Raw genomic sequence first — 25097 nt, forward strand, 5'->3', positions numbered from 1 at the left:
AAGTCAACAGAATGGCTTAACTGCTTATCAAATATTATCTAAGGCATTTAGATAAAATTAAATATGCATGAAGGACTTCAGAGATCAGCCATCTAAGAGGTCATTGCCTAGGCTCCTTCCACAGTCACTGGAGAAAGAAAAGGAGCACTGGAGAAAAGGGTGGGTAATACCCTGTTAAGAGCCATTTATGATCTGTGCGACAATCACCCTCTCAAGACGCCTCTTCTTGACCACAGGGGCAACCTAGGCAACTAGTTTAGGCTGAGTGATGAGTGTCTAGAAGGCAAACATGAGAAGATGAATAGCTCTCTGTATACTTTTAAGTTGAACGATGGTCATAGTCTTGCAGGCAAGTAAAATATAAACAAAATGTCTGTAGGAACAGTGGATTAAGCGGTTAAGTCAAGGGATCTTTTCCGGTTCCATCACCTCCCTCCACGTGAGGATGAGAAGTCAAACTGAGGTGGTGAGGATGAGAAGTCAAACTGAGGTTTTGGTTCAAAAGTAACGTTTACGGAGAGGCAGAGAGCTCAGAAATACAAGGTTGCTATTAATCTTCCTGAAAACGAGCAGCTGATGCAGGGTCTCTATTCCATTTGCATTTTCCTTGAGGAAAAGGCTGTACTGTTACCAGAATTCATAGCATTGCATCATGGCAAAGTCCAAAGAAAGATGCTTTATCAGCTTCACAGCTCATGGAACTAATAAAAAATATAAAAAAAAGCAAGTCACTTTAGAAAAATAACATCCAGTTGCCCAGAAACTTTACAGACTGTAAGGTATTGTCACTAGTGAAAAGAGTTTGGCTTGCAGGAACGTAGCCCGTTACTCTAAGGTACAACCTTGACCTGAATCACTAGGGTCGAGCTGGTCCAGCTTTCAGCCACAATTACTTGGTCAATCTTCTGAGACAGCAAACAGATGTGGACACCTGTCCAAAGAGAACAGCCTGCGACTAGTGGAGTATAAAACCTGATCTGATGAACTGTCATCAAGCCTTAATGACTTTTAGTCATCAAGTTGGATCAGACTAGAACTGGTTACGTATAGGCGTACCCCAAATTGCTATCAGGAAGCAGGATTTCTAAATTTAAAAAAAAAAGAAGAGAAACCTCAGATTTAATGGACATTATAGATAAGACAATTACTTCATCACCAATCTCAATCTTTCAATTGCATCCAAATCTCAAAAGCCAATTCATAATAGTCTAACTTCAGCTTGCAGTTTTGCTGGCAGTAAAACTACAAAGTAGCTGTTTTCTCCCCAAAATACGAGTTCTCACTAGTCAATAATTAGTCCACTTGGGCATTCTTACAGACCTAAGGCTCAAGACACAGACTCCGTGCTGTAAACAGGCGAGATAAAGCGATCAAAGTAGGACACAAACATTTCTAAAGTTATTTTCTTAGTGAACAGATTCTGGTTGTAATCCATTTGCAGTTTTGATAAAAAGTTTCTTCAGTCAGATTCACTTCTGATTATTTAATCCGTCTGCAAGGGGCTCAGAGAAACTGTAAAGCAGTATGAGAGACAGAATACAATTCACAGGCTCAAATATGTATCTTTTCCTCCCCACAAAATGTTTCCTCTGAGGAACATTACTGGATCACAGCTGGTCAAAATACTAAATCTTGATTGTCTGGCCAAAAGCCAAAATCCACAGCTACAGCTCTTTGGTATGAGAATACTTTAAAAAAAAAAATAACTTAAACACCATTTGATCTTTTTTGTTGCAAACTATGACCTCATGGCAGTAAGAACGCTAAATGAAGGTGTTTAAGTTGGTTTATAGCCATCTGAAATGTTTGAAGCTCCAAGAGCAGCTCCAAGCCAATATCATGTCAACTGTGCTAAAAAGCAATAATAGTTTCTCACCTTCTTAGAGATTACTGGTTAAATAACACACAATAGTGACAGGGCTGCAAAGGGAGGCTGCCAATATGAAGTTAAGGTGAAATTGCATCTTTTGGCAGCTAAGAAATTCTGACATACACTTGGAAAAAAAAAAAAACCTTCATAAATTAAGCTACCAGAGTTTTCTTAACTCAAACATGAAGTTTTAGCCTCCTCTTGAATCTAGCAGTGTATGAATCAAGACATACCTTTGAAACACAAATTTAAGCCTTGGCATGCAAGTATTTTCGGGTAAAGCTTTTAAATGCAGGCTCAAAAGGACATCTCCCTGACTACAGACAAGACTTTCAAAAGGAGTATCTCATATTTGCCAGCATTAGATAAGCCTATTGTCTAATCTATTCACTAGGGAAAAAAAATCTCCTTCTCACTGGACTGCTCAAGTTTGCAGTGTGCTCTTTACTTGCCATTAATAACCACAAATACTATCCCTCAAAAGTTACACAAAGTAAATTAAGCTGAAGAATAGGAGAGAAAATGAGAGTCCCTTGATTTAATGCAACCGTGATCTAAAGAGCCTGACTTGTGAAAGATAAATCTGCACATGCAAAAAAGGAATAAAACAATATTAAAAATGTACAGACTACATGTAAGTAAAGATTTGGTCTCTCTCAAAAGCTGGAATAAACTGCATACTCAAAAGAAAAAGAATTTAAGAGAAAAACTGCATAGGGCCCTTCTGCATCAGCAAAAGCTAATCTTAAAAATGAGCTGCTTTTCCGGAAGCTAGTGAGACTCCAGGACTAAAGAGCTGGAAACAGAGAGAATTATTCCCAAAAGCAAACAGAAAAGATTTGGGGGACCACAACTGGGATGGTCTAAATCAACAACAACTTTGGCTCATCATCTTTCACCTTAAGAGTCAACGTCCAGATTCAATATCAGAAAAAATAAGTTTTTGCAGTTCTGTAGCCTCCATAACAGTGTGTGCAGGAACCAACAGATCTGTCTTGATTTCATCTACATACAGTACAAATAATATTTTGCAGTGGGGGTAAGGGGGAAGAAAAGTAAACACAGCAGAATATAGGTGCCAGGAGAGATATGAAGAGAGAAGCAGAGCTTGTAGACCTGCGAGCTCGCTGCAATAAATCACGTGTGTTGGGATGTGAAAACACGTATTAATCATTTAAGTGTCATGCCTGAGAAACCAAAACCACACAGATCTCACCAGGCAGAGGTATCCAGCAGCAACGCAATTAAACCTTGATGCAAAGGCACTGGACTCCGCAGACCTTCAACAGGGCCAAGGGCTGCTCCAGGCAGAACAACCGAGTTCGTGAAAGCCCAAAGCTGAGACTTGAAAGACAACTGCCAAAATTGCTCTGATAGAAGTATGAAATAGGTGGGCTCTTCTACAAGAGCTGTGGGGGTTTTGTTTGTTTGTTTTTAATCTGAAGGGGTAAAGAAACTATTTTGTACGCAAATCTAAACGGATGCTTATCAGAGAAAGAGGTTAAGCATGAAACAACTATGCATTTCAGTTACCCTGAATAACTAGGGGATTCAATTCCATTCCAGACTGCAGAGAAATACAGATGTCTCTAAATGAAAGCAAATATGAGGACGATGCATGGGCTAGGAGTTAAAACCAGTCCTGTTCAAAGAGAAACTAAGTACAGCGTACGTATCGGTTTTTACCAGTGTGATTATGATTGGACAGAACTTACATTCAGCAAGACCCAGCTACAGTGCTAAGAAAGGAAACTGAAGACCAGCAACAACAAAACCAAACAAACCAGGCAGTGCAGGTGAATCTGTAGGTGGAGAAAAACCCATCACTGCCTCATATGTTCCCGCTCCGATCCTGCAAATGAAGGATAACCTGGAAATACTTTACTGACTACGGTTTGTGGCAGAAGGTATCAGATGACTCACCTACAGTATCCTGAAAACAAAAAATGCCTTCAAATCTTCATTTTAACAGCTGGTGGCTTTTATGCTTGTTTAAATATATGTAATCAGATATTATCCACCAGACAGTGGGCATCTGTACTCTGCTATGTATGTGCTCAACTGCAATGCCCAATTATGAAAGTCTAGCCAGTTTTCCCCTTGAGCTAGACTCCCTGTAAAGCCTCATTTCCATTTATATTATTAGGAAGTACTAAGCAGCATTGTTTAGAATCATTAGCCTTAAAAATAAAAGTTAAAAATGAACAACTATTCACACAAGTTTTGGAGGTGAGAAGGAAATGAGGCATAGACATTCATGGGGGGGAAGGAGGGAACGTGATACTCCCGGAGAACTATGCTTAATATTCCTACATGTTTTGAAATATTATCCAGGCAAAAAATGTGTTTTGTCTTGCTAATGACTGTGTATCACCTACGGGAAAAAAACACGCTGGTTGTATGATGGCAAAACCTCTAAGGCATAACTAAAGGTTCCATTATCAGTTCTTCAAAGCCAGCACACACCAGAAGGTAAGAACAGACACCTACGCTTTGCAAACAATTCCCATTTAACGTGTGCCAGAGTCATTCGCCTCTGCTTACTCAAGACTGAAGGAGACATCCACAACCTGTACCCCTCCCACTCCACTGGTGAGTACACACAAGTGCTACAGAAGTCACGGTTTAGGTATTTTGGCCCTTCATTTTCAGATTTGCTTAGGGGACCACACGTCACCTTAGGACTTTCACATCACAGTGATGGATACCCCATGAAAACTCACAGTAATATTTTCCCTGATGAAGAAAGCCTTTCTTTATGCCTCTTGCTAAGGGATAAGAAGAAAAGCAGGGAGAATGTTTTCAGCTGCGCTTGAAATTACTGACAGAATAAAACTGCACAAGGGACTGAGCTTCCTTTTCTCAGGGCCTGTTTACTTCCACTGTTTTGTTGGCAGAGTTGAATTTCCATCAAGAAACACTTTTTACAGTATTGCTCAAAGATGATACTTTTTACTACTCCTGTATTTGTCTTCCTTTGCCAAGACTCTCCTCCTAAAGCAAATAATTTGGGAACTACCTTAGCGTTCACGTTGATCAGCGTTTCTGTGATAGGAATGGAAGGTAACAAAGGCAAAGAGTGACACAGAAATAAGGGCTGGAAATAGCTGTGGCAGGACAACGTCCCATAGGATTTTCCATCACTGTTGCCCGCTGCAGTATGACTTTTGTCCCAAAGGTCCGATACGTTGAGCTGTGCTACTCCGAGACACTAACCCTGTTTGAAGCCTGCTTTTCAAATGGAGCAATGACAAAAAGCTTGGGGTTTTTTTTGCATAAAAGGATATGTGGTCACACACTGTCTTTAGAACTGATGTGTTGTTCTTCCCATGTTCTACATATTGCAGGGGCGGGGGGGAAGAGACTTTCAGAGCTTAGCAATATTTTAGGACCCTACTATAATAAGTAGGGTCTATAATACTATAACAGTAATTTAGGACCCTACAGCAAGAAGAACCCTGTTGGAATACTAAAATCAGAGCAGAGTTTGTCCGCTGTTATTCAGCCTAAGACTATTTATCACATAACGCTTTTTCTGCATTAATTTCAGGAAAGTATTTCCATCACCAGAAAAATTCACCTTGTGCTACACTGCCTCTATACCTGTCATGCAGAACATGACAGGAGGCTAGTCTGCATTACACTAAGAGAGGTTTTGCTACTTCTGCTGGTTTAACATGAAGGGAATTCAGATATAATATGAATAGCGCTAGAAAGCTTTAACTCCACTGTTAAAGAAGGGCCAGAGCCACAATGTTTAGTGTCATTTCACATCAGATTTAAAAACTAGCTCAAGCTTCGTTTTGAGTCTCCCCTAAAAGCCATATACTAGTCCAAAAATATTGAGGTTTGGCTATTAGTGCTTTGTAGTTCATTATCTTATTAGGAAGAACTAGTTTCCTTTAGGAAGACTGGAAGCACTCTTTCATCTCAATTTAGTATAATATGTGCCAAAAGTAATTATTTCCTAGATCAGTTGAAGCAGCGAAGGAGTCCATATCCATCACGAGAGCATCTGGCAGCAAAACCTGCTGGGGTTAGCTCATACTGGATGGTATTTTCAATACCTTGGAGTATCCAGGGCATCTGCACGGGGCCAGGTACGACACAGGGACCACACAAGACCCATGCAACTTTGGGGCAGTGAATAATTAACCTAGGGATCCTGAAACGGCACAACGCTATGTTTGGGTGGGATTCAGGCACCCGAAGAATGGAGATGAGAACACAGGACAAAATAACTGTGTAAGGTAAGGCTACTGTTTAACTGTTAAGGCTGCATGAGCGCACACAACTCAAAGAACATAAAAAATGAGAATACAAAGCATCTAACACCTGCAGAATTGCACTTGCTAGTGAACCACCTTCCACATTTCTAAAGTTTATCTCAGTGGGTTTAAGAAGAATTGGTCAAGCCTCATGCTCAAACAACTGCTGCAAGATAAGCCTACACTAACTTTAGTCTTATAACATAGAAACCAGTCTGCTTTGATTTTCTACACAGACAGCAGAGAGAGAGTCAATCCCCCAGAGTGCATCAGAGCAGAAGCATCAAGAATTTCCCTGGAAGGTTACTATAACCTTTAGTTACTCATTAACGTAGCTTCCCATTTAGCAACAACACTCAAAATGCAACAGCTATTTTCATTAGCAGCAATTATACTCAACACAAATTGTGCTGATTATAATTCACAGATTCCCATGCAGCTCACCTGAATTACACATTCAAAGCAAATGGGAAGCCAGGTACTGACCAGGCTAAGACCTGTTCTGCTACGGTTGTTACACCTTTCTACCCTCCTGGACTACCGTAATACAGAAGGTGCATCTGCTACCAACCCTTAGATACAGTCTTAAGAGAATGATTAATTCACCTCCCTTTAGTGAAGAACGTTGCTTTTCAGTCTTCCCCTGCCCCCTCACTCCCGCAAGAAGGGTTGTGGGCCCATCACATGGATGATATTAAAAGAGCGGAAGGAAATTGCGGACATCTTACATGGCCTGTATTTGGGGGAAGTCTCAATCTTCACCAAGCATGCTTAACTCTTATGAAGAGGAGCTGCTTGTTTGTGAAAAGTTTTTACAGCTAACTTTTTTGTAGCATCCACCTCTTTTTAATTATGAAAAAATACTTACCATCTAACCATTAGCCCAAGCTCCATGAAGTTTTTCAGGTTAGGAAGAGTTTGCCTTAGATCTGGAGTACTCAGCCCATGTTGATATCTAAGCTACAAGAACAGAAAAAAACTAAAATTAGCACAGCTTTCCAAATCCCAGATTCCAATGAATATAACATTATGGTCAGTTAATTTACTAGGTTTTCAAAGAAAATGTACGATAATCAAGCAGTTTCAAGAGATCTATTCACCTTAAGGAAATGTTCCATTTAATACTCATAACCTCATATTAGCAAAACCCACCCAAGAGCAGGGGCAAAAGAATCAGTCAATCTGACTGTTAAACCTCATTACACTTTTTCCATTTCCAATCTGTAACAGGAGAGCAGCCGCACGGCATAATAAGAACACAGCCATTAAGTGAAAAGACCAAATTTCAACGCAATGGTCTATATTCACCGATGCAAAACATTTATTTGTGCGCAAGGGTCATGTGTCATCCTGAACGTATCAATGTACGCTGGAATCAGGAGGGGAATTATTACAGCAATATCAACTAGTAAAAATACACACCGTCACACAACCACACCGTCACACAACCGATCTAAATCTGTGTTCCTTTTACAGTTTACATCAACGTTTAAACTGCTGCTATTATTCTCATAATTAAACCCAGCGTTCAAATACAATGCCACGTAGCTAAGAGAAAGGCTTCAAGCATTGACTTACTTTAACCCAAGTATTAACTCCTATGTGGGTGCAAACATAAATGAAAAGATTCAATACACTGACTCCACGCAAATCACAACTTGCTTTTACCCTCAGATTATCAAATGAGGTACACATGACATAACTGTCACTGCTGGTAATTATAAACCACTTATTTAAGAAGTCCCCAAACTAAAAACACCTCCGAAGAAAATGGCACACGGAAGGGAAAAAGTCTTTCCTTCAGGTTTCAAACTCAAAACTTCAGGGAAATTTATTCCTTGTGTGGTTAAAATATGAAAAAAAAAGATCCTAAATTCCAAAATCTTTAAGACTATTGGAATGAAGCAATATCAACGTGATACGCAGTTGTCTGTGGATGTTAACACTCTCCAGAAGTCACAGCTGGCCTCCAATATACACATACAGTAACTGCACAAATTTGATACTGATAGAGCTACTTGCTGAAACACGGAACAATCCCACTCAAAGTTAAATTAGTTTCTTTTAGAATTACACACCTGTTTCCATAATTCATGAAAGTACGGTATAGGCAAGTATCCTCTAAGTTGGAAAGATTTCTGACTTCTCCCAAACAATGGACCAATCAGTTTTTCACAGAAGACGACTCCTGAAATTGGGAATTATTTCTATGCTTGTCCGAGATTTAGAAAGAAAAATTGCTTTGGAAGAAAATCATCCTCAGTACTGCATTGTACAACAGGAGGCCATTTATTACACAGTTTATTATTTCCATATGGACACAGTCAAGTCATATGGTGGGCTCGGATTCATATTTTCTGCTACAATGACAGAACCTGGATTAAGACAACCATACAATATAAATTACTAAACGATCACCACATTCTCCTGATGGGATTACAGTGGATTTGGTTAACCAAAGAACTAGCCTGGGGCAAAAGAAATGAAGAGGAAAAAAAGAAAAAAAAACACAAACACATGACGCTTATTCCTCCTACTACAATCAAGTGTTCATCGAATACCCCTTTTTATAGTCATCCTAAAATTCTAAAGTTTCAGAGCATGAAAAGAATTGGATTAAGGGATCTCTCTATTTCCAACAGCCACAATCAGAAGAATGCATGTGAGACACTTGTATCAAAATATGAGCAAAACCACTGTTTCTGCTAAAACACATTTTCATATTGCAAGTAAGGAGAGATGCATAGTAAGTAAAGTTAGGATATAAGTTTTGTGAAACCTCTAGGAAAAAAAATACAATTTAACTTTATAAACTGCATTCTATTTTGGCTTTGTAATAGCTTAAAAACAAAGCACTATTGCCTTATGTGTCTGTATCAATACAAGGTGACAACGATGTAGTTACAAAACCTACAAGTACTCCCAAAAGCCACTGAAAAACTCACCTGCCTTCTACTGACAGGAAAAGAAAAGTAAAAATTAAAAAAAAAAATCAGTCAAAGCATCAGAGCCATGAGTTACTTCCCAGGTTTTAGTCTGGTTCCAAAATTACCTCCGCATTAATGCAACAAGGTTAACTCCTACTTCGCAGTGGTCTGCAGCAGTTTTACATACCCCAAAAAAAGAAATCTCTCTACCTCTGTTGAATGAGAGAGCCCACTACACGTACAGCACACAGCAAACGGGAGCACGGAGGGAAAAAAACAATAAGATTTCTCTTTTACTTGAACTCTTCCTCCTCCTGCTCTTACCCTCTGACAACGCTGCATCATTAGTAAGGACTGTTTTTTTTCCCCCCAAACCAAGCATTTCTCATACACCTTTCCTTAAGTTTAATATTTTTTAACAGCCAACACCACACACACAGGGATAGTTACTCCACCTCATCCAATAAATAGCAAGACACTGAACAACAGTAATAACCATCACCTGTGACCTGTTACAACAGGATTCACACAAGTACCCTTTAACATCAAAATCGATTTTAAAGAGAGAAGAATGTAGGCAGAGGACAGCTGCTTTGCCCATGAGAATTAAAAGGAACTTAAAGATAGAGCTCAGCATTATGGAAGATGTAAAGAGAAAAGAGGCAAGAAAGAGAGCAGTGAAACGTGACGTCTGGGTAGGAAAACAAAAGTGGAAAGAGGTGACCGTGTGCTGTCTTGATTCTCCTAAGAAACCGAGTTCACATTTCAATTGTTGCTATTAAACATCACCCATCTCCACCCGCCCCACACTAAGCTTCCAAAGGAAACAAGTATCATTTGCAAAAGCAGCATTTTATTTAAAGATTAGATTGTTCCTTCAGGATATTACAGACCCGGCCACCCAAAGAAAATGGGCCTGTTTTAATTTGAGTGAACAAGTGTCTGAGACTTGCGTTCACATTTATGACCATGTATTCTCCATGGGACTGTGAGTAAATCATTAACGATGTTCAAGTAATAAAATATTAATTGCTATTTCCTTACAAATATTTAGCTCCCATATACAACTTTGTTTTCCCAAGTGCTGTGTGAAATGTTATTTGATTGAACAAAACCATGTAGTAAACACGAACTGGAAAACAAGTAAGCTAAAGACATCAGACACGTCAGACAGGAGTCCGAGTCTGCTCTCCTACCAGTTACTAGCAACACTTACTCCACAGAAACAAGTGTAGCAGATGGGATGCATCGTATTTTATGAACAGTTGAAGACAGAATAACTTAAGGGTTCTTATTTTTAAGGGGGGGGGTGGGAATCTCACTTTGTAATTTCTTTCAATTACACAGATTTATTCCTTTTAGTTTCAACATTTTATTGTACTTTGTTGCTTTGGCTTCTGTGTTAACTGACATCATTCCAAGCTATTTAATTGGAGATGTAAAGAAGTGGCTAGTAAACTGTAACTGGAAAAAATATATATTATTCATGTTTCTACAGGCTTTTAGAAAACAAAGCTAGGTTCATTCGATTTGATTTCTTTCTCAGAAAACTTGTATCCCAACCTCTGACACTACAAATCCAGTGTGATAAACTTAAGAATTTCAGCATTATGAAAAGACTTTGAAAAGAGGATAGACAGTATTTATCACTGTCAGTAGGTAACTGCCTAGACTGCTTTTGTAAAATCTGAGTTTTTTGTCTGTCCTAAGACAATTTCAGGAAGTACCTGTACGGAAGAATCTGAAGAAAGAGGAGATTAAATTTATATTAAGGTCGACACCTCTATAGGAGACCAGCCTATCATACTAGTGGGTATTTTGTATTATACTTGCTAATTATTCCAACATCACAGAAAACCATAAACATTGAAATAAGCTGCATTTAAAACAACGGTTCTCAGAATGAAAGATAGATTTATTCCTAAAACCTGCGTTAGCTTTCTAACAAAATGTTTAAACACCTAATTTCCATCAAAGACTAAGAAAATTGTTCCAGCTAACACAACCACAGTATTAGCTGTAGGTGAGGCATGACAAACAAATTAAAGTTAACTCATAACAAGCCGGGCATAATTGGTTTAGAGCCTTTAGGAAGAGGGAAAAAAAAAGAAATAATATTCAGTTGCTCCATTTTCTACCTGCATTTCCTTCTGTGTAACGGTTTGAACCTCTACTGGAAGGAAGCTGTCTGTCCTCAGCAGTGAATCAGCTCCACCCCGAGCATCTCTACAGCGCTCCTGCCATCCAAGTGTCTTCCAAGTAATTTATTTTGTCAACTAGACTGTTATACTTAACTAAAATCACGTCAGACAACATAAAAGCTTACCATCTTCCTAGAGATAACAATCCCACAATAAAAACACTCATTCATCAAATCACAACAAGTGTAGGTACCTCATTTGTTAACTAATTAAAATACAAACCTGCAAAGGTTCAGTTACTCTCCTATAAAGTCCATAGAATAAGAAGTACTAGAACTATTGAAGTTTTTCAAATAAGTTGGCTTAAAAAGAAACCATTTAGCTATTTTTCTATTTCTGGGTAATATCAGATTGCACCCAAGATCAAAATTGGGGCTTTTGCCACTAAGGGGCTGCCTCTTAAGAAAAATAACAATATCCTGCATTTATGTGCAAAGAAAAATAGCCCATTTCCTATACTAATTCCTGTAACAGTATTTAATGACTAATGGTATACAAGCGTATATATTTGCTTCCAGCCAGAAACCGCAGTACCTTGACTGGAATATCCTTTTTTGGGAGCGCAGAATGACTCCAATTCTGAACTCATCTGTTCATCATTTACCATATTGTTTCCCCAGCCATCTCCATCTTGTTCTAAGACATGTGGAAGCATTCTTACAGCTCAGACTACGTTGAAGTTCAAAATACCAGCCACTTCAGTACATGTTATGCATAATTCTCGAGTCTACACTGAAAACCCCAGCAGTTTTGCGCTTCCCTTAGTCTCCACTGCAGGCAACTGGTCCTTGATGTTGTAGCACCGTCTGTACCTACACAAGAGGTGGACCCAACCCACTACTACACCGTGCGAGCTCATGTACCGTTAGGGCAGTCAAGAGCCATTTTGAATTATTTTCAGTTAAATGAGGAGTTTTTCCTGATAGCATCAAGCATTTAAAAGGACATCCACTCCACAAATGTGAAAACCCACAAACAAAAATAGAAGCAAAAGCATATTTTCAATCGTTTGCAGTATTGGTTAGAAGCCAAGCATTTACATAAGGTTTTCAGAGGATGTCAAATGCTGGGACATAAATATAAAATGCAAGTTTTAATAAAATGACATAGTTAATTGTTTTACAAGATCCTGGATGGCTTTTCAGAGTATGAAGGAGCACTGGCTGGGATTCAGATGACTAAGCACTGCAATAATGAAAACAGAAAGTGTTGTTATAATGCCTGTTGCTATATAAACAACCTTGGGGGATCAGTGAAATAATGCCTGCTGCTATATAAACAGTTGTATGTGTTTATACCTTTTGGGGGAATTATAAAATTTTAGATTATTTGCACTCTTACCATGTTGCTTGCCTTTGTTTTATTAAATCTAGCTAGTTCTAGCTCTGAACAGCTATGTGGGTTTACTGAAAAACCCTTAAGCTGCAACATTAGCGCAACTCGTTGTGGTATCAATCAGCTCTTTAGATAGCGTATCTCAAAACTAAACATTTAAAATTCATTTTCATTTTTCATATTTAAAAGACAGTCAGTACACATCTATCACGGTTTGGAAGTAAATCTAACCAAGGCTTTTTTTTTTTTTTTAAAGCTTCTTGGGGAAGTGGGAGAGGGGAAAAAAAGCAACATAGCGACTACTGTGATTGTAACAAGTCTTTAAGTCCTTGATCTTGCTTTCAGAAGGAGCAAATAGAAGACTGCCACAGTAGTGACAGCCCTCATCCAAACAAGAGGAAGTGCTCAACTACACAGCTTTTTTTATGGAAACGCTGACTCGTATCTTGATATGCCAACGCCTGCCTCCTTCTCCCAAGTGGATTTCAATGCTGTTCAGAGGTGCACCCTGAAGAGCAGATGTTTAATTTGCAATTCTTCTAAGAGTACTAAACTAACAAGAAAAACAAGTTACATCATCATCCTTGAAGACCCACGTCCTTCATTAATCCATTGGGCACATGCTTTAAAGTTCCTCAAGCTGACCCAGTGTACTTAAAAAAGCCTTCATTAAAGCCATCTTAAAGGACTCCCATCACAATTTTGATTTAGCAATAACAAATAAGGCATACAAACAGCAATCAAAGCCGTAATAGGAGATAACAATTCCATTTTATGCTGTCCCTTCAAAGGCTGCTTGCAATCACACTGTTATTTTTAAAACAGGCTTAGTCTAAACTAGCCTGATTTCCCCCCCATTTACAAAGCAGAGGCTGCTATCAGTAAGATACTCTCCTCTTCTCTTACTTTGATCTGTAACAGTGATAACTAACAGTCGAGATGCAGCAAAGTCACTGGTCCAAGACAGTCAATGCTACAGTTAGGAAATTTTGATCCCTACGTTATGGTTAAGTGTCTACACACATTAGGTTAGCATGGAGCTCTAACTGATTCCGTTCTTACTAACTGCATCAAATTCATATGGCAGCTTTTCCTCACCCACTGGTTCTTGCTAGCCCAAGAACAGCCGGTCTCCTTTCCTCTCCTCACCGGCTAGAGAATTTTAATTCACTTCCATCTGAAAGGCAGGGGAAATTCATGCATGAAATCTAAGCACAGGAGTGATTCAGCAGTGAGCAGGGAAACTACATTCTCATCTGATAACAGATCAAATTCCCCTCTGCCTTCTTTGATTTGCCTTAGAATTGTATTAAGGTGCTTCTTCCCCTCACATCCACCAAAATACAAAGTCTGATCATTATTCAAACACAGCAGCAGCCTGGGCGCTAATGCTCAGCAACTTGTAATATTCTGCCAAACACTTATGAAGGAGTTTTCTTCTAATTTTTAAAACTGAAATGTGATAATAGGCAATGTTTAATACTGGATTTTAGTTTCACAGCAATAGTGTTTATTGGAGGTAGACCACAAGAAAATAAGGAAATAGGAGTACGTGTTTGAGTACATGCAGAACACACTGTAGAACTAAACATTTAGATGAGCCAAAAGCCGCGTTTCCTCCAGGACTCTCTCGCTCGTATTCGTGAAACCCTTCCTGAGAGTAAACCCAATACCCCTCCAGAGAGGCCTCAAACATTAGCCTTCGTGGTTCGAGTCTGGTGTCCCAGTAAGGATATGGGAAACCATCGGCAAAGACAGGCTGGGGGAAACAGCCACTTACATAAGTAAACTATTCCTGTAAAATTTGGTGGTTAGTGGGCACGTCATAAAAGTAACATATATGGGCCCCCTTGCCCATAAAGGTGCCTCTCGTCTACCATGACCATTTTACAGAAAGAACGTTAAAAAAAGAGCAATTTAGAAGATAGAGCAATTACTGGCCTCAGAAAAGCTTCCCCCCTTCCTCAGTGAAGCACTCAAATAACTAAAACCATGTTGACTGTTCGGCTGTAGTCTTGCTGCATTATAGCTTGATGAGATGAAACTATACAGCATAATCTTTCCAGGTCCAGGTCAGAACTTCTTAAAACGCCTCAGTATCACAAAGTGATGTTTATTGGATTATAAGACATGGGCACACTTACTCTATGACCTCATTCATCCTGAACTTTGGTATTAAAAATCATTACATCAGGCAGAGAACAAGAGGTCAGATGTGCAAAAGCCAGAAGGAGAAAGACAAGTAACATCTTGTACCTACATCTTAAATATGACGTTTTCTTTATGCGTTTAGCTCCCCAAGTGTAATTTTGCACTGCACGAGAACATCTGAAGCTTGCTTTTTACCTACAAACACCAAAAGGGCAACAGTCTCAGGAGCGCACAGGTAGGTACAGTGAATTCACCCACCTTGTCCTGGCTGGAAATCGGAGTGAATATAGGACAGAGCCCAAACTCATCAGCCAGGCCGAAAGGCTGCATGGCTGCACTGGTGCTATGCCATCGGCTCAGGTGGCGGATGAACATCCACACCCAAGCCTGTGAACTTCTCTCTGCTAGCAATGAGGTTCCAGACTAGATAGAAGGAAGAAATGTTTTACGCTGAGGGTGGTGACGCACTGGCCCAGGTTGCCCAGAGAGGTGGTAGATGCCCCGTCCCTGGAAACATTCCAGGTCAGGTTGGACGGGGCTCTGAGCAACCTGATCTAGTTGAAGATGTCCCTGCCCACGGCAGGGGGGTTGGACTAGATGACCTTTAGAGGTCCCTTCCAACCCAAACCGTTCTGTGTTTCTATGATCCCTCAATGACAGTTCAGAGCGATATAATAAAGTCTCCAAATGAGTTTTAGGAAATTTGCATATGGTCCTACTCACTCCTCCTACATTTATTCATTACCTTCCTATTTTGATAAATCCCCTCCAATACCAGGCAATTTTCCCATTTGGCATCAGTCTAGCTTTACCTTGTACCTTTACATGTTGCAGGAAAGGAACCTGCAGCATTGTTTCAGAGTGCACGAACAATGCGCTCCATTAGGTATTGCAAACACAAAGTCTTTCAGCTATTTGTTCTTTTATGCTATGTTGGGAAAGCCCTTACTTTAAAGTGGGTACAATTGAGCTTTTGGCAGTTTTTTTTTTTTTTAAAGCATTCATCCAGGTTTGTGAAACCCGCTGCTTCAAGTGAAAAGTCTCTTGCTTTGAGAAAGCATTACTCAAAGAGCAAGTGATTCGGCCCATGCCACAGAGCCTAAATATAGGAAGAATTTGGGGATTCTCAGCTCCCAGCCCCACCATCACCTATGCTGAACTGCTTCCCAAGTATCCATTATGCTACTTTTAATTGGCAAAGGAGATTGACTTCTAAAAAAAAGATTAGATTTTAAATCAAATGGGAAAACCTCTCACTTGAGGAGTATAGAATCAATAGTTTAACCTGTGTAAGACTTGCTTCCTATCAGGATAACACCGTCCTTCAGTGAACACCAAAAGGCATGAAGACACACCAATACTGGAAATCTTTTCTCATATGATGGAAGATATTTCAAACTTAAAAGCTGAGGTCAGGGAGCATTAAACCAAGGTCTGTTCAGCAATGGCCTTTCTGAAAACAAGTAGCAACTTATATTTGCTAAATTGAACCAGAGCTGTTTTTTTCTATTTACACAATATTAACTTGAGAAATATTCACATGAATTATGCACAAGGTCAGCAAAGAAAGATACGTTAGCCCCTTTAGTATTTCCAGTCTCTTGAAAAACAAAATACTTTAAAGCTCTGGATTTCCAAGCGTTCTGGACTGATCAAAAAATAAATGAGCCAATACATATCAGACACTTCTATTCCTTTTGCTGGAGAACAACTTGCTCTGAACTTCAACCACAGTATATAATAAGCCTAAAAGGCATTTATGGATGATTAAGTAGCTGTCATACCCAAAGCTTTCAAAACAGGATTTGTGCCCTGATGTGCCAAATCCTATGCATAGAAGTATGAGATAAACCCTGCCTCACGGAGCACAGAACATACATATTAAACTATACAACAGAAGAACAAAGGATGTGGGTGGATGGAGAAGTGAAAATAACAGAAGCTCAGTAAAAAAAAAAAGTCACAGCTTGTCACTTGCTTGCTAATGACAGATAAAAGCAATTTTTATGCATTAAAGCAAGCAAGGTTCCAGGAAATGCTATGCATTTTAGCATGATTTCCCCCCCCCCCATTAAGAGATGGCAACACAGCAGAAAGCAAGAAGGCTCCTGAAGGAAGAGAAGGGTTCACAAGTGAGGTCCATGAATTCCACAGGTGTTAACACTTCATATCTGAAAGTCAAGCTTTCTCTCCAGAGCACACACCCTACTCATTAGGAAAAATTATACACTACATCTTTTTCCTACACTAACACATTGTGCCATGGCTTGATAACAGACTTCCCACTTTCCTCTCTCTTTCAATTTCAAAATGCAGTGCTTATACATACTACAAAGCAGTTTAACTTGGCAAATCACACGTGTTTATGTCAGCTTAACTATATCAGGAGTCCATTTTCCTTTTGATTACTAAATTTTGATTCTATTTTAAACACATACTCAGTTTTTTTTTAAAAACTTAGCAGACTGAAGAGTTAACGCACAGAGACGATGACAGCTACATAGTACACAAGTGATCTAACACACAGAGCATGCTTGCAGGGGGTGGTCCCCAAAATCATTTTGGGGAAGTGACTCTAGGCACAGCTGGTGATGCCACCTCTCCTATTCCACCCAACCACGTTGTTCACCCCAGCTCATCTGCTCCGTACTCTCTGCACCCAGAACAAGAAGCACAGCCTCCAGCGCTGCCTGGGCTCGGGCTGCAGATGCGGTGATCAGTACAGGTTGGAGAGCCAAGATCTGTTCCTCCAGGGCGAGTTAACATTGGCCTTTGCTGATCAGTATGGATTGCCTACGGGCAAGGCTAGGCAGGCTTTCATCTGAATGAAAGGGTGACTGTTGTTACAGCTAATCCAGTCTCATTTCAACCTGTTTTATCTTGGCATGGGTGATAGGAAAGGAAAAAAAGAAAGCCTTCCAACAAGTTTGCAAAAAAACGTATGTAAATTCCCCAATTCTAAATGGTCTGGCTAGGTATCAGCCCATTGCTACCCTAGGAGACTTTCAGGAATGAAACCTCTCCTAAAAGCTTTTGGCTCTACGCAGCTGGAGAAGGTACTTTGTGGTTTTTCAGGTGCAGTCCCTTCCTCTTTAACATTAAAATGAATGCTTGGCACTTTACAAGATGAGGACTCAACTCCGGCTTCAACCTGTGCTCTTTCAAGAACACTTTTCCCAATGCAGTTAAATTGGCCACAAATTCAGACAGTGCATTCTTTCTGAGCTGCATGTTTTATGATCTTAGTTTAGGGGCCTCATAAAAGATGTAGTGTGCGAGTCACAGTATCCTACACTCAAAGGGTCATAACCACTGCATCTACACCGATACCCACAGAACTCTTAAAGACACTTCTGCTCGGTAGTGTTTATTGCCAAAACAAATTTCTAGCCCTAACATTTCTGCCGTTCAGCTACCCATGGAAAAGTTTAATAGTTTCTATTATAAAGTTGATTTTCTCACGTGTTTGATAGTCTAATAGAGCCAGAAACTGAACATCTTGCCTCATTTCACATTTAAGAGCTGAATTTCAGTTCAGTTTCTTACATATGGCACTAGTATATAAGCATTCAACTTTTATTCCATGCAGCTATTAGAAAGATATCAGTTTGACTGCAACTAAAATATGTCAAGAAGTATTTTGCTTTTCTTCTATGCTTCTGTGAATGTTACTTACCTCGTGCATTAGACAAGTAACTGAAACAAAAAGTGCCATTCCCAGGAGAGCAGCATTGGCTGATCAACTTCTCTAGCAGGTTACACAAAGCACGTAAACATTGCCTGCCACCATGTGGACACAGCGACGCTGGACACACAAAAGGAGGGCTAGACATAAGTTACTTGCTTGGATCTGTATTGCACTGATGTGAAAACAAACATCCTTGGGGGAACTGATGAAAGATTGAGCCTTTTTTTTCATGTCAAATAGCAAAGTTTGTCTGTTGCTAATGACCGTCAGATGAAAGCAGAACTATTCTTTGGCCAGGGCTGAGCAAATCATGCCAGTGTGAATAGGAAAATCAGACTAGCATCACTCAACGGTTGTCTGACAAAACAAATCAAGGCTGGATCAGAAGAGAAGCCTTGCCTTGTGAGGCAATCGTGAGCACACATTCAACATGAACAGAAAAAACCTCAACTCATGCAGTGTAACAAATCAAAAAGATTTCACGAAACCTGGATGCGATGTCTGGGAAGGTATGCTCTGACTGCCACCAGCTGCAGAGCCTCCCTGACAAACCCCAGTGACGAACTGGGGTAAGACGAGACACATTCACCCCTTAGCTTGGCCCTAGGGAGTTAAAGAGTTGCAGAACAGTCCAAATTCATTTGACACCCAGTTTTGCGAGTCTCCTTTCAAGAGCCAGTAGTTTCGGCAAGGACAGAACACCACCATTTCTGAGGCCACGTCCACTAAAGCCAGATGGAGGTAGTGACCAAGGTCACAGCCGCCACAAGACTCAAAGGGGCCTCACAGTGATCATAGTTCTGGTCTATAGTTCTATAGGGAAGCTGGGCTAAGACTCAGAATAAGAAATCCAGAAGATCAAGAGACAAATTAACTTCCACCCCCTTCGGTGGCTGACCGAAATAACAAATCATCATTTGATACTCAAGAGTTGCAAATAAGTTGATTGTCCCATGCAAGAAAATGCTGCAGTAAATTCCCTTCTGACCGGTACCAGAAGAAACTAGCTCTACAGCTATAAAGCAATTACCTCCTCTCCAAGAAATCTTGCAACCGGACGAGGAATAGTGACTGTCAAGTATCATGCAAGAGACAACCTCTCGAATACCTAAAGGAATTGGGAGTTTAATGAACAAGATGGTCACGCTCTCTTCAATGGCTACACATCATTATGCATGGGTTAGAAATAATGAGCAATGCAGGAAAAAAACCTTGTAATATCATCTTGTAGACAACTTTGGGCCAGGTATTCTCTAGTAGCGACACTATGCGTGCTCACTAAGGACTCACCTCAAGAAGGATGGTCACTAAAATAAGATCATCTCTTCATATGTAATGAAGAACATACACTGAAGTCAAGCCCAAGCAACCAAGGCTCTGGGAATGAAGGAAAGAGGTAGCAAAACCAGCCAGTACAGCAATAAAGCTTCTTTCTTTCTACAGGCCTGAGATTTGAAACTCAAAGCCGCTGCGCTCTCACACACACCGCCCTCCCCCAGGTTAAAAAAAAAATTTTTAAAGAGCTGAGAGGAAAAAACCTGGAGCGCCAAGACCACTGCTCAAGGACTTGCGAGAGCTCAGCTTAGCGTGGTCCATGCCTATGCCCTAGCTGAGCTGTGTGCCGCATGCATTGTGTTCAGAGGGATGAGAACTCAGAGATGCTAGCCCGCCCGTGCTGTGCGTTATCACCCACAAAAACCCTCACAACACTTCTGTGGGTTCCTAATATTCATCCACTCTAACAGGAGGTTTTCACGGTGTAATCTCAACTCCGCTACTGTGAAAAGCAATGCAAGAGTTCATTTCATTTTCCTGCTAAAGCCTCACCTCCCTCAGATATTCCACACACATCCATAATTTAGCAGCTGCAGAGTTTGCGGGGCCAGTTACCTACTGAATGATCTCCCAGTGCCTAACGCTTTTGAGAGCTGAGCTGAGCACTTCACTCCCATTTTTAGCAACTGTACTGTGCTTCACCTTTGACAGTGCTGTGGAATGACAGTGATTTTTTTTTTTTTGGTTGATATTATTAGACATAAGTCACTAATTTCCCTTTGAAAAAAAATAACGTATCTGTATGCTCATTAGAGTCAAAGAGCTGAAATCTTAACTGGAAATTTATGGTCTTACCTAATATTATCCAACATAAAAAGCTACTCTGTGAACTTCGTGAGGGATTCAATTTTACAAACAGAAAATATGGGGATTGAAACAATTTGTGCTCACGTACAGATCGAAGTTATTATGAACTCTCGGAATTAACACACATTGTTTTGACTTCGGAATGTAACAGCAAAGCAAGTTTCTCCAAATAAATGCTCTACCAAGCTAGCACTGAGCTGCTTCTAATTCCAGCTGAATTCTCCCGAGTGCAAGATGTGGTTTTCATTGTTGTTATCCTGCTGTTTTACAAAACAGTACCACTTTATCCCTAGAAGAGTTTTTATTTCAGTAATTTTACTTAATATCAACCCAGTCTCAATTCTTCCCCACTCACGTTTCTCCTTGCCGCCAGAACTCCAGGTAATTGTGAAAGGAAAAAAGAAAATACATCTGTGAAACCAGGGAAGCTTAAAGAAATCCTTTCAAGTATTTCTTTAAGTTGATACAAGTTTTTCTGGGCTCTTTGCTTCTCACCCACAGTGATCAAGACTTGCACAAATGATTCAAGTAAGGTGATGGGAGACCCAAGCGTTGAACGTTTTCTCAATGCTCCAGTAGAGTCAGCACTGTTCCTCCTAGACACCTCCAACCTTCCCACAGCAGCCAGAGGGTATTAAGCATTTATTCACAGCAGAATAATTTGGAGGCCTGGTTCCTTGAATTAAGGCCAACACCTTTGGGCCTTAAAAGGATTCCCTCACAGGTTGTGATGGTCTAGAAATAGGAGGCAGCTGCTTACTCTCCATCCAAACTTAATTATTTTTACACATTCACATAAACTAAGCATATCTGGAAGCTTCTCTCGAAGCAGCCGTAAGATCTTCTAAAAGCTACTTAAATTCAACAATTCCAGCCTCCAATGGAACACACAAGGGATTCAAACAATCTCGGGTTTCTAGATCAAGTCAGCCCCTGAGTACAGATGTTTTGTGATGTATTTCTACATGTAATCTACCTGTTCTGCTTTCACACTGCTTTGACAATGGAATTTCCCCTTGGCAGAACTATAAAGAGCCGCAATATTTGACCAAGGATACCAAAACAAAAGGTGACTACAACAGTTTATACAGACTTCAGTAACACTTTCCTGATTAACTAAGTAGTAGAAGCCCCCCAAAAATTCCAATTTACTTTTATTATGTTTTTATATTCAACAGCATACAATCTCAAGCATTAACATGTGAACCACTGGCGTTGCACAGACCACTTCAAAGTTTGGCCACTGACTACTCTAGCTTGTACCAACACCAATGACCTCATGTAAATTTGGAAACTTTTTTACACAAATACATACTTAAAGTCTTCATTTACTTTTATGAGTTTAAACACATGCCAGTGATTTCAGAAACCAACTGCAAGGACTTGGAAGGCAACATGGGTGAGTGACCATGTGTTCAACTGTTCACAGTCCTTTAGAAACAGGACAAGAACAAAGTCAGAACGAGAGATTTCAGTAGGTCCAACAGCGGTAACATCTCAGAGGAGACACGTCTAAGAGAAAAACAGGAAAACAAGTGAAGTGGTGACAGTTCCTATAAAAAAAAGATACTACAGGCACAAGTGCCAACTAACCCAGACTACAGGAAATGGGAAGACTACCAACTTGGGCTCAAGGAAGAGTTCATAATTTCAATCAAGAAAGAAGCACAGAGCACTTGCATCACATAACTGAATGGCAAACTCCAGAATGGGCGGGGGGGACGACCCAAACATGAAAGGCTGAAAAGGAAAGCAAGCAGCATCGTGACTCACAAGTTACAGAATGAACTAATGTATTTACATAAGTAGAGATTAAGGAAAGCATTGATTTGATAGTAATGGAGAGAGAAAGCTATCAAAGCATTTGAAGGAAAGAGTATTTAATCCCTTTTTCTCACTAGTCTTCCCTATGAAAGTCAGGTGCGAACAGCTGGCTGCCATTATTAATACCAGCAACAAAGAGTCACAGTCTAAGTTATATTAACAGCTTGGTTAAGTGAATTTCCAAGATTAGCAGGACTTGATTAACTTCATCTTAAGATATTTTAGCCTTTAAGTAATTTCAGAGCCATTAGAGGTTATCTTCCAAAATACACTAAGCATGGGCAAGATACCAGAAGTCTGGAAAATGGTAAATGCAATCCAAGCTTAAAAAACAAAAACACAAAAAGACCCAGAAGCTTTACTTCAATTTGGGGTAGAGAGTGGGGAGAAAGTGGTGGAAGAGAGAACTGGAAAAACAAACCAACTAGAAACTAAGCATAAAAAAGATCAGATTTTTCAAAAAGAAAACTGTCAGACCAATCTAATGTCAAGCCTTACAAACAGGTTAGAAACTGAAATGTCATATTTCTGTTGGAATTTAAATAAATCTCTTGGCACTTTATGCTGTAATATGCTCACAAGCATGCTGGGGAAACGGGCTATTGATGAAGTAGGAATGAATACAGAGCAAGTAAGTACTCTTTGGGTGTAAACAATGGTTCACTGCTGTAAATGGAAGTGCTAGTGAAACAGGGCTCCACGTGGGTTTAGGCTTTACCCCAGTTCTATTCAATATTTTAATTAGGTGAGCTGGATAGAGAATAGGCTCAGATGCAGATAGCACAGAGCTGAGATTGAGTTCTCAACCTACCTTTCCCCATCTTCTAGAGTTACATCACCAAATCAGAGACATGATTAAGAAAAAGGGGCATCTAAGGTACATTCACATTTTACATGCTGTACCTTGAATTAAATGAGTCACCTGCACAAATTCAGAAAGGACTATTTTGTTGCTGTGCAGAAGAGACTTGAGGCTGCAGGTTGCACTGAATCGTGAAATTCACCGTGTTAGGCTGTTAAGAGTACAAACCTATCGGAACATGATGAACTGAACAAAAATTACAAGACCTGTGAAGCATTTCTCCCATCCTTCTCACTGTTTTGAAGGCAACAGCTGCACAGTGTATCCAGCTTTGGGCACTGCACTTCAAGCAAGATGTGGATTCAGATGAAGAATAGGAGACAACAAGAATGCTCAGAAATTAAGAGACTTGACCCATGAGATTTCACTTGAGAAAGGAGAAGTTGCCTTTCAATGCATAACCGTTTGCAAAGAGGAAGAGAATTAAATGACCAGATTATTACAGTAAGTGATTATGCGGTTAAACAGAAGCAAGACAGATTTGGATTAGATGCCAGAAAAGACTTTAATGGCCAGGACAGCCAATCACTGGAAGAAACTACTTAGATCACAGGCTTTCCTTCAGGGAAAGTTATACAAACCTCTACCAGGGCTGGCGTAAGAGCAGCTGACCCTGCCCTAGGACTAGGCAACAGTCTAAATGGCCTCCCCAGGTCCCTTTCAGACCAGCTTTTTGAACATTTTCTGAATTCCATACCAAATAACTTAGCAGCAGGTATTAGTATCATCTCAAATACAAGTTGGTGAACTTTATATTTAAAAACAAAAACAACAAAAAAAACCCCAAACAAGTCATGCATTGGCAAGACTTAAGGTTTTCCAGCTTGTTGTGTTTTCTTATCATAAGAGTTGAATACTAGTTAAAGTAATAATACAGCAAAATTAAAGCAGCAATGAGAATGACACATATGGATTCTTCAAGTATGACAGAATAAAAAAAACAGAAAACATTTACAATTTTCAAAACAGTGTGTACAGACTCATACTATTTCCTTGAAAAGGAAAAGATTCATTATCAGCTGGCAAGCCCTTCTCCAAGCACCACAAGAGAAAGTCTTGAACACAAAGCAGTAAGGTAAGCAAAGACAACGATTTGAAGAATGCCTCCACTAGTTCACTGATGCTCGCCATAGAGAATAGCATCACAAGACAGTAGATGCACACTCATGCCATACTGACACTAAGCAGAACTTAGATACTCAGAAAAAATAAAACCCTCAGTGTACCAACCTGTGCTATATTTTTGTTGAGAAGATATACTCCATATTCAAACTGAAGCTTCTCCCCTCCTTTTGGATATAAAGGAAATCTGATGGGAAAGAAGAAAAGAAAAAAGCATTTAAGGTGAAATTATTCAGGTGCTTAAGTAAACTGTAAAAAGCCACAGACTCTTTTCCCGAGAAGGTAAAGATTTAAAAAGCCTCCCTTGCTGACTTCTCCCAGGACCCCCCTCCACGGGATGTACTTAGGAACCCTCTGCAACTCCAGTCAATCAGCCTTTAAAAAACTGATGTCAGAATTCAGCCAGTGAATTACATTTTCTAAAGTATTTTAGGTTTTAAAAGATGCTTTATGACTCTCTCAGTGCTGCAACATTCCTCTCACTAAGTGAAGCATGTTTTAAGCAGCATGCAGCATAATACCGGATCCTACCTTACCCCTTTGTATCCGGCCATTCGCATTTGGTTAGCTCATTTCCAAACAGAACTAATCTTTTAAGAAAAAAGAAAGAGAACACCTGTTCTCTTTTGATTGTTATTTTGCGATTGAAAGAGCGCAAATCTCTTCACGCACAGAAGCCAGTTGCAGGCTCACTTACCAACACCCCA

General features: G+C 39.9%; 1 protein-coding gene across 1 annotated transcript in view; it reads right to left on the reverse strand.

Moving 5' to 3' along the window:
- UVRAG (UV radiation resistance associated) overlaps positions 1-25097 on the reverse strand; it is an 81272-nt gene that overhangs the window by 8993 nt on the left and 47182 nt on the right. The window contains exons 13-14 of the mRNA XM_009321954.1: positions 24499-24577; positions 7007-7098 (exon numbers count right to left, since the gene is read on the reverse strand). Of these exons, the coding sequence (XP_009320229.1) occupies positions 7007-7098; positions 24499-24577 (171 nt within the window). The remainder of the gene's footprint in view (positions 1-7006; positions 7099-24498; positions 24578-25097) is intronic.

The sequence above is a fragment of the Pygoscelis adeliae genome, unplaced genomic scaffold, assembly GCF_000699105.1.
Source record: "Pygoscelis adeliae isolate BGI_AS28 unplaced genomic scaffold, ASM69910v1 Scaffold263, whole genome shotgun sequence".
In the NCBI taxonomy this organism is placed as follows: Eukaryota; Metazoa; Chordata; class Aves; order Sphenisciformes; family Spheniscidae; genus Pygoscelis; species Pygoscelis adeliae.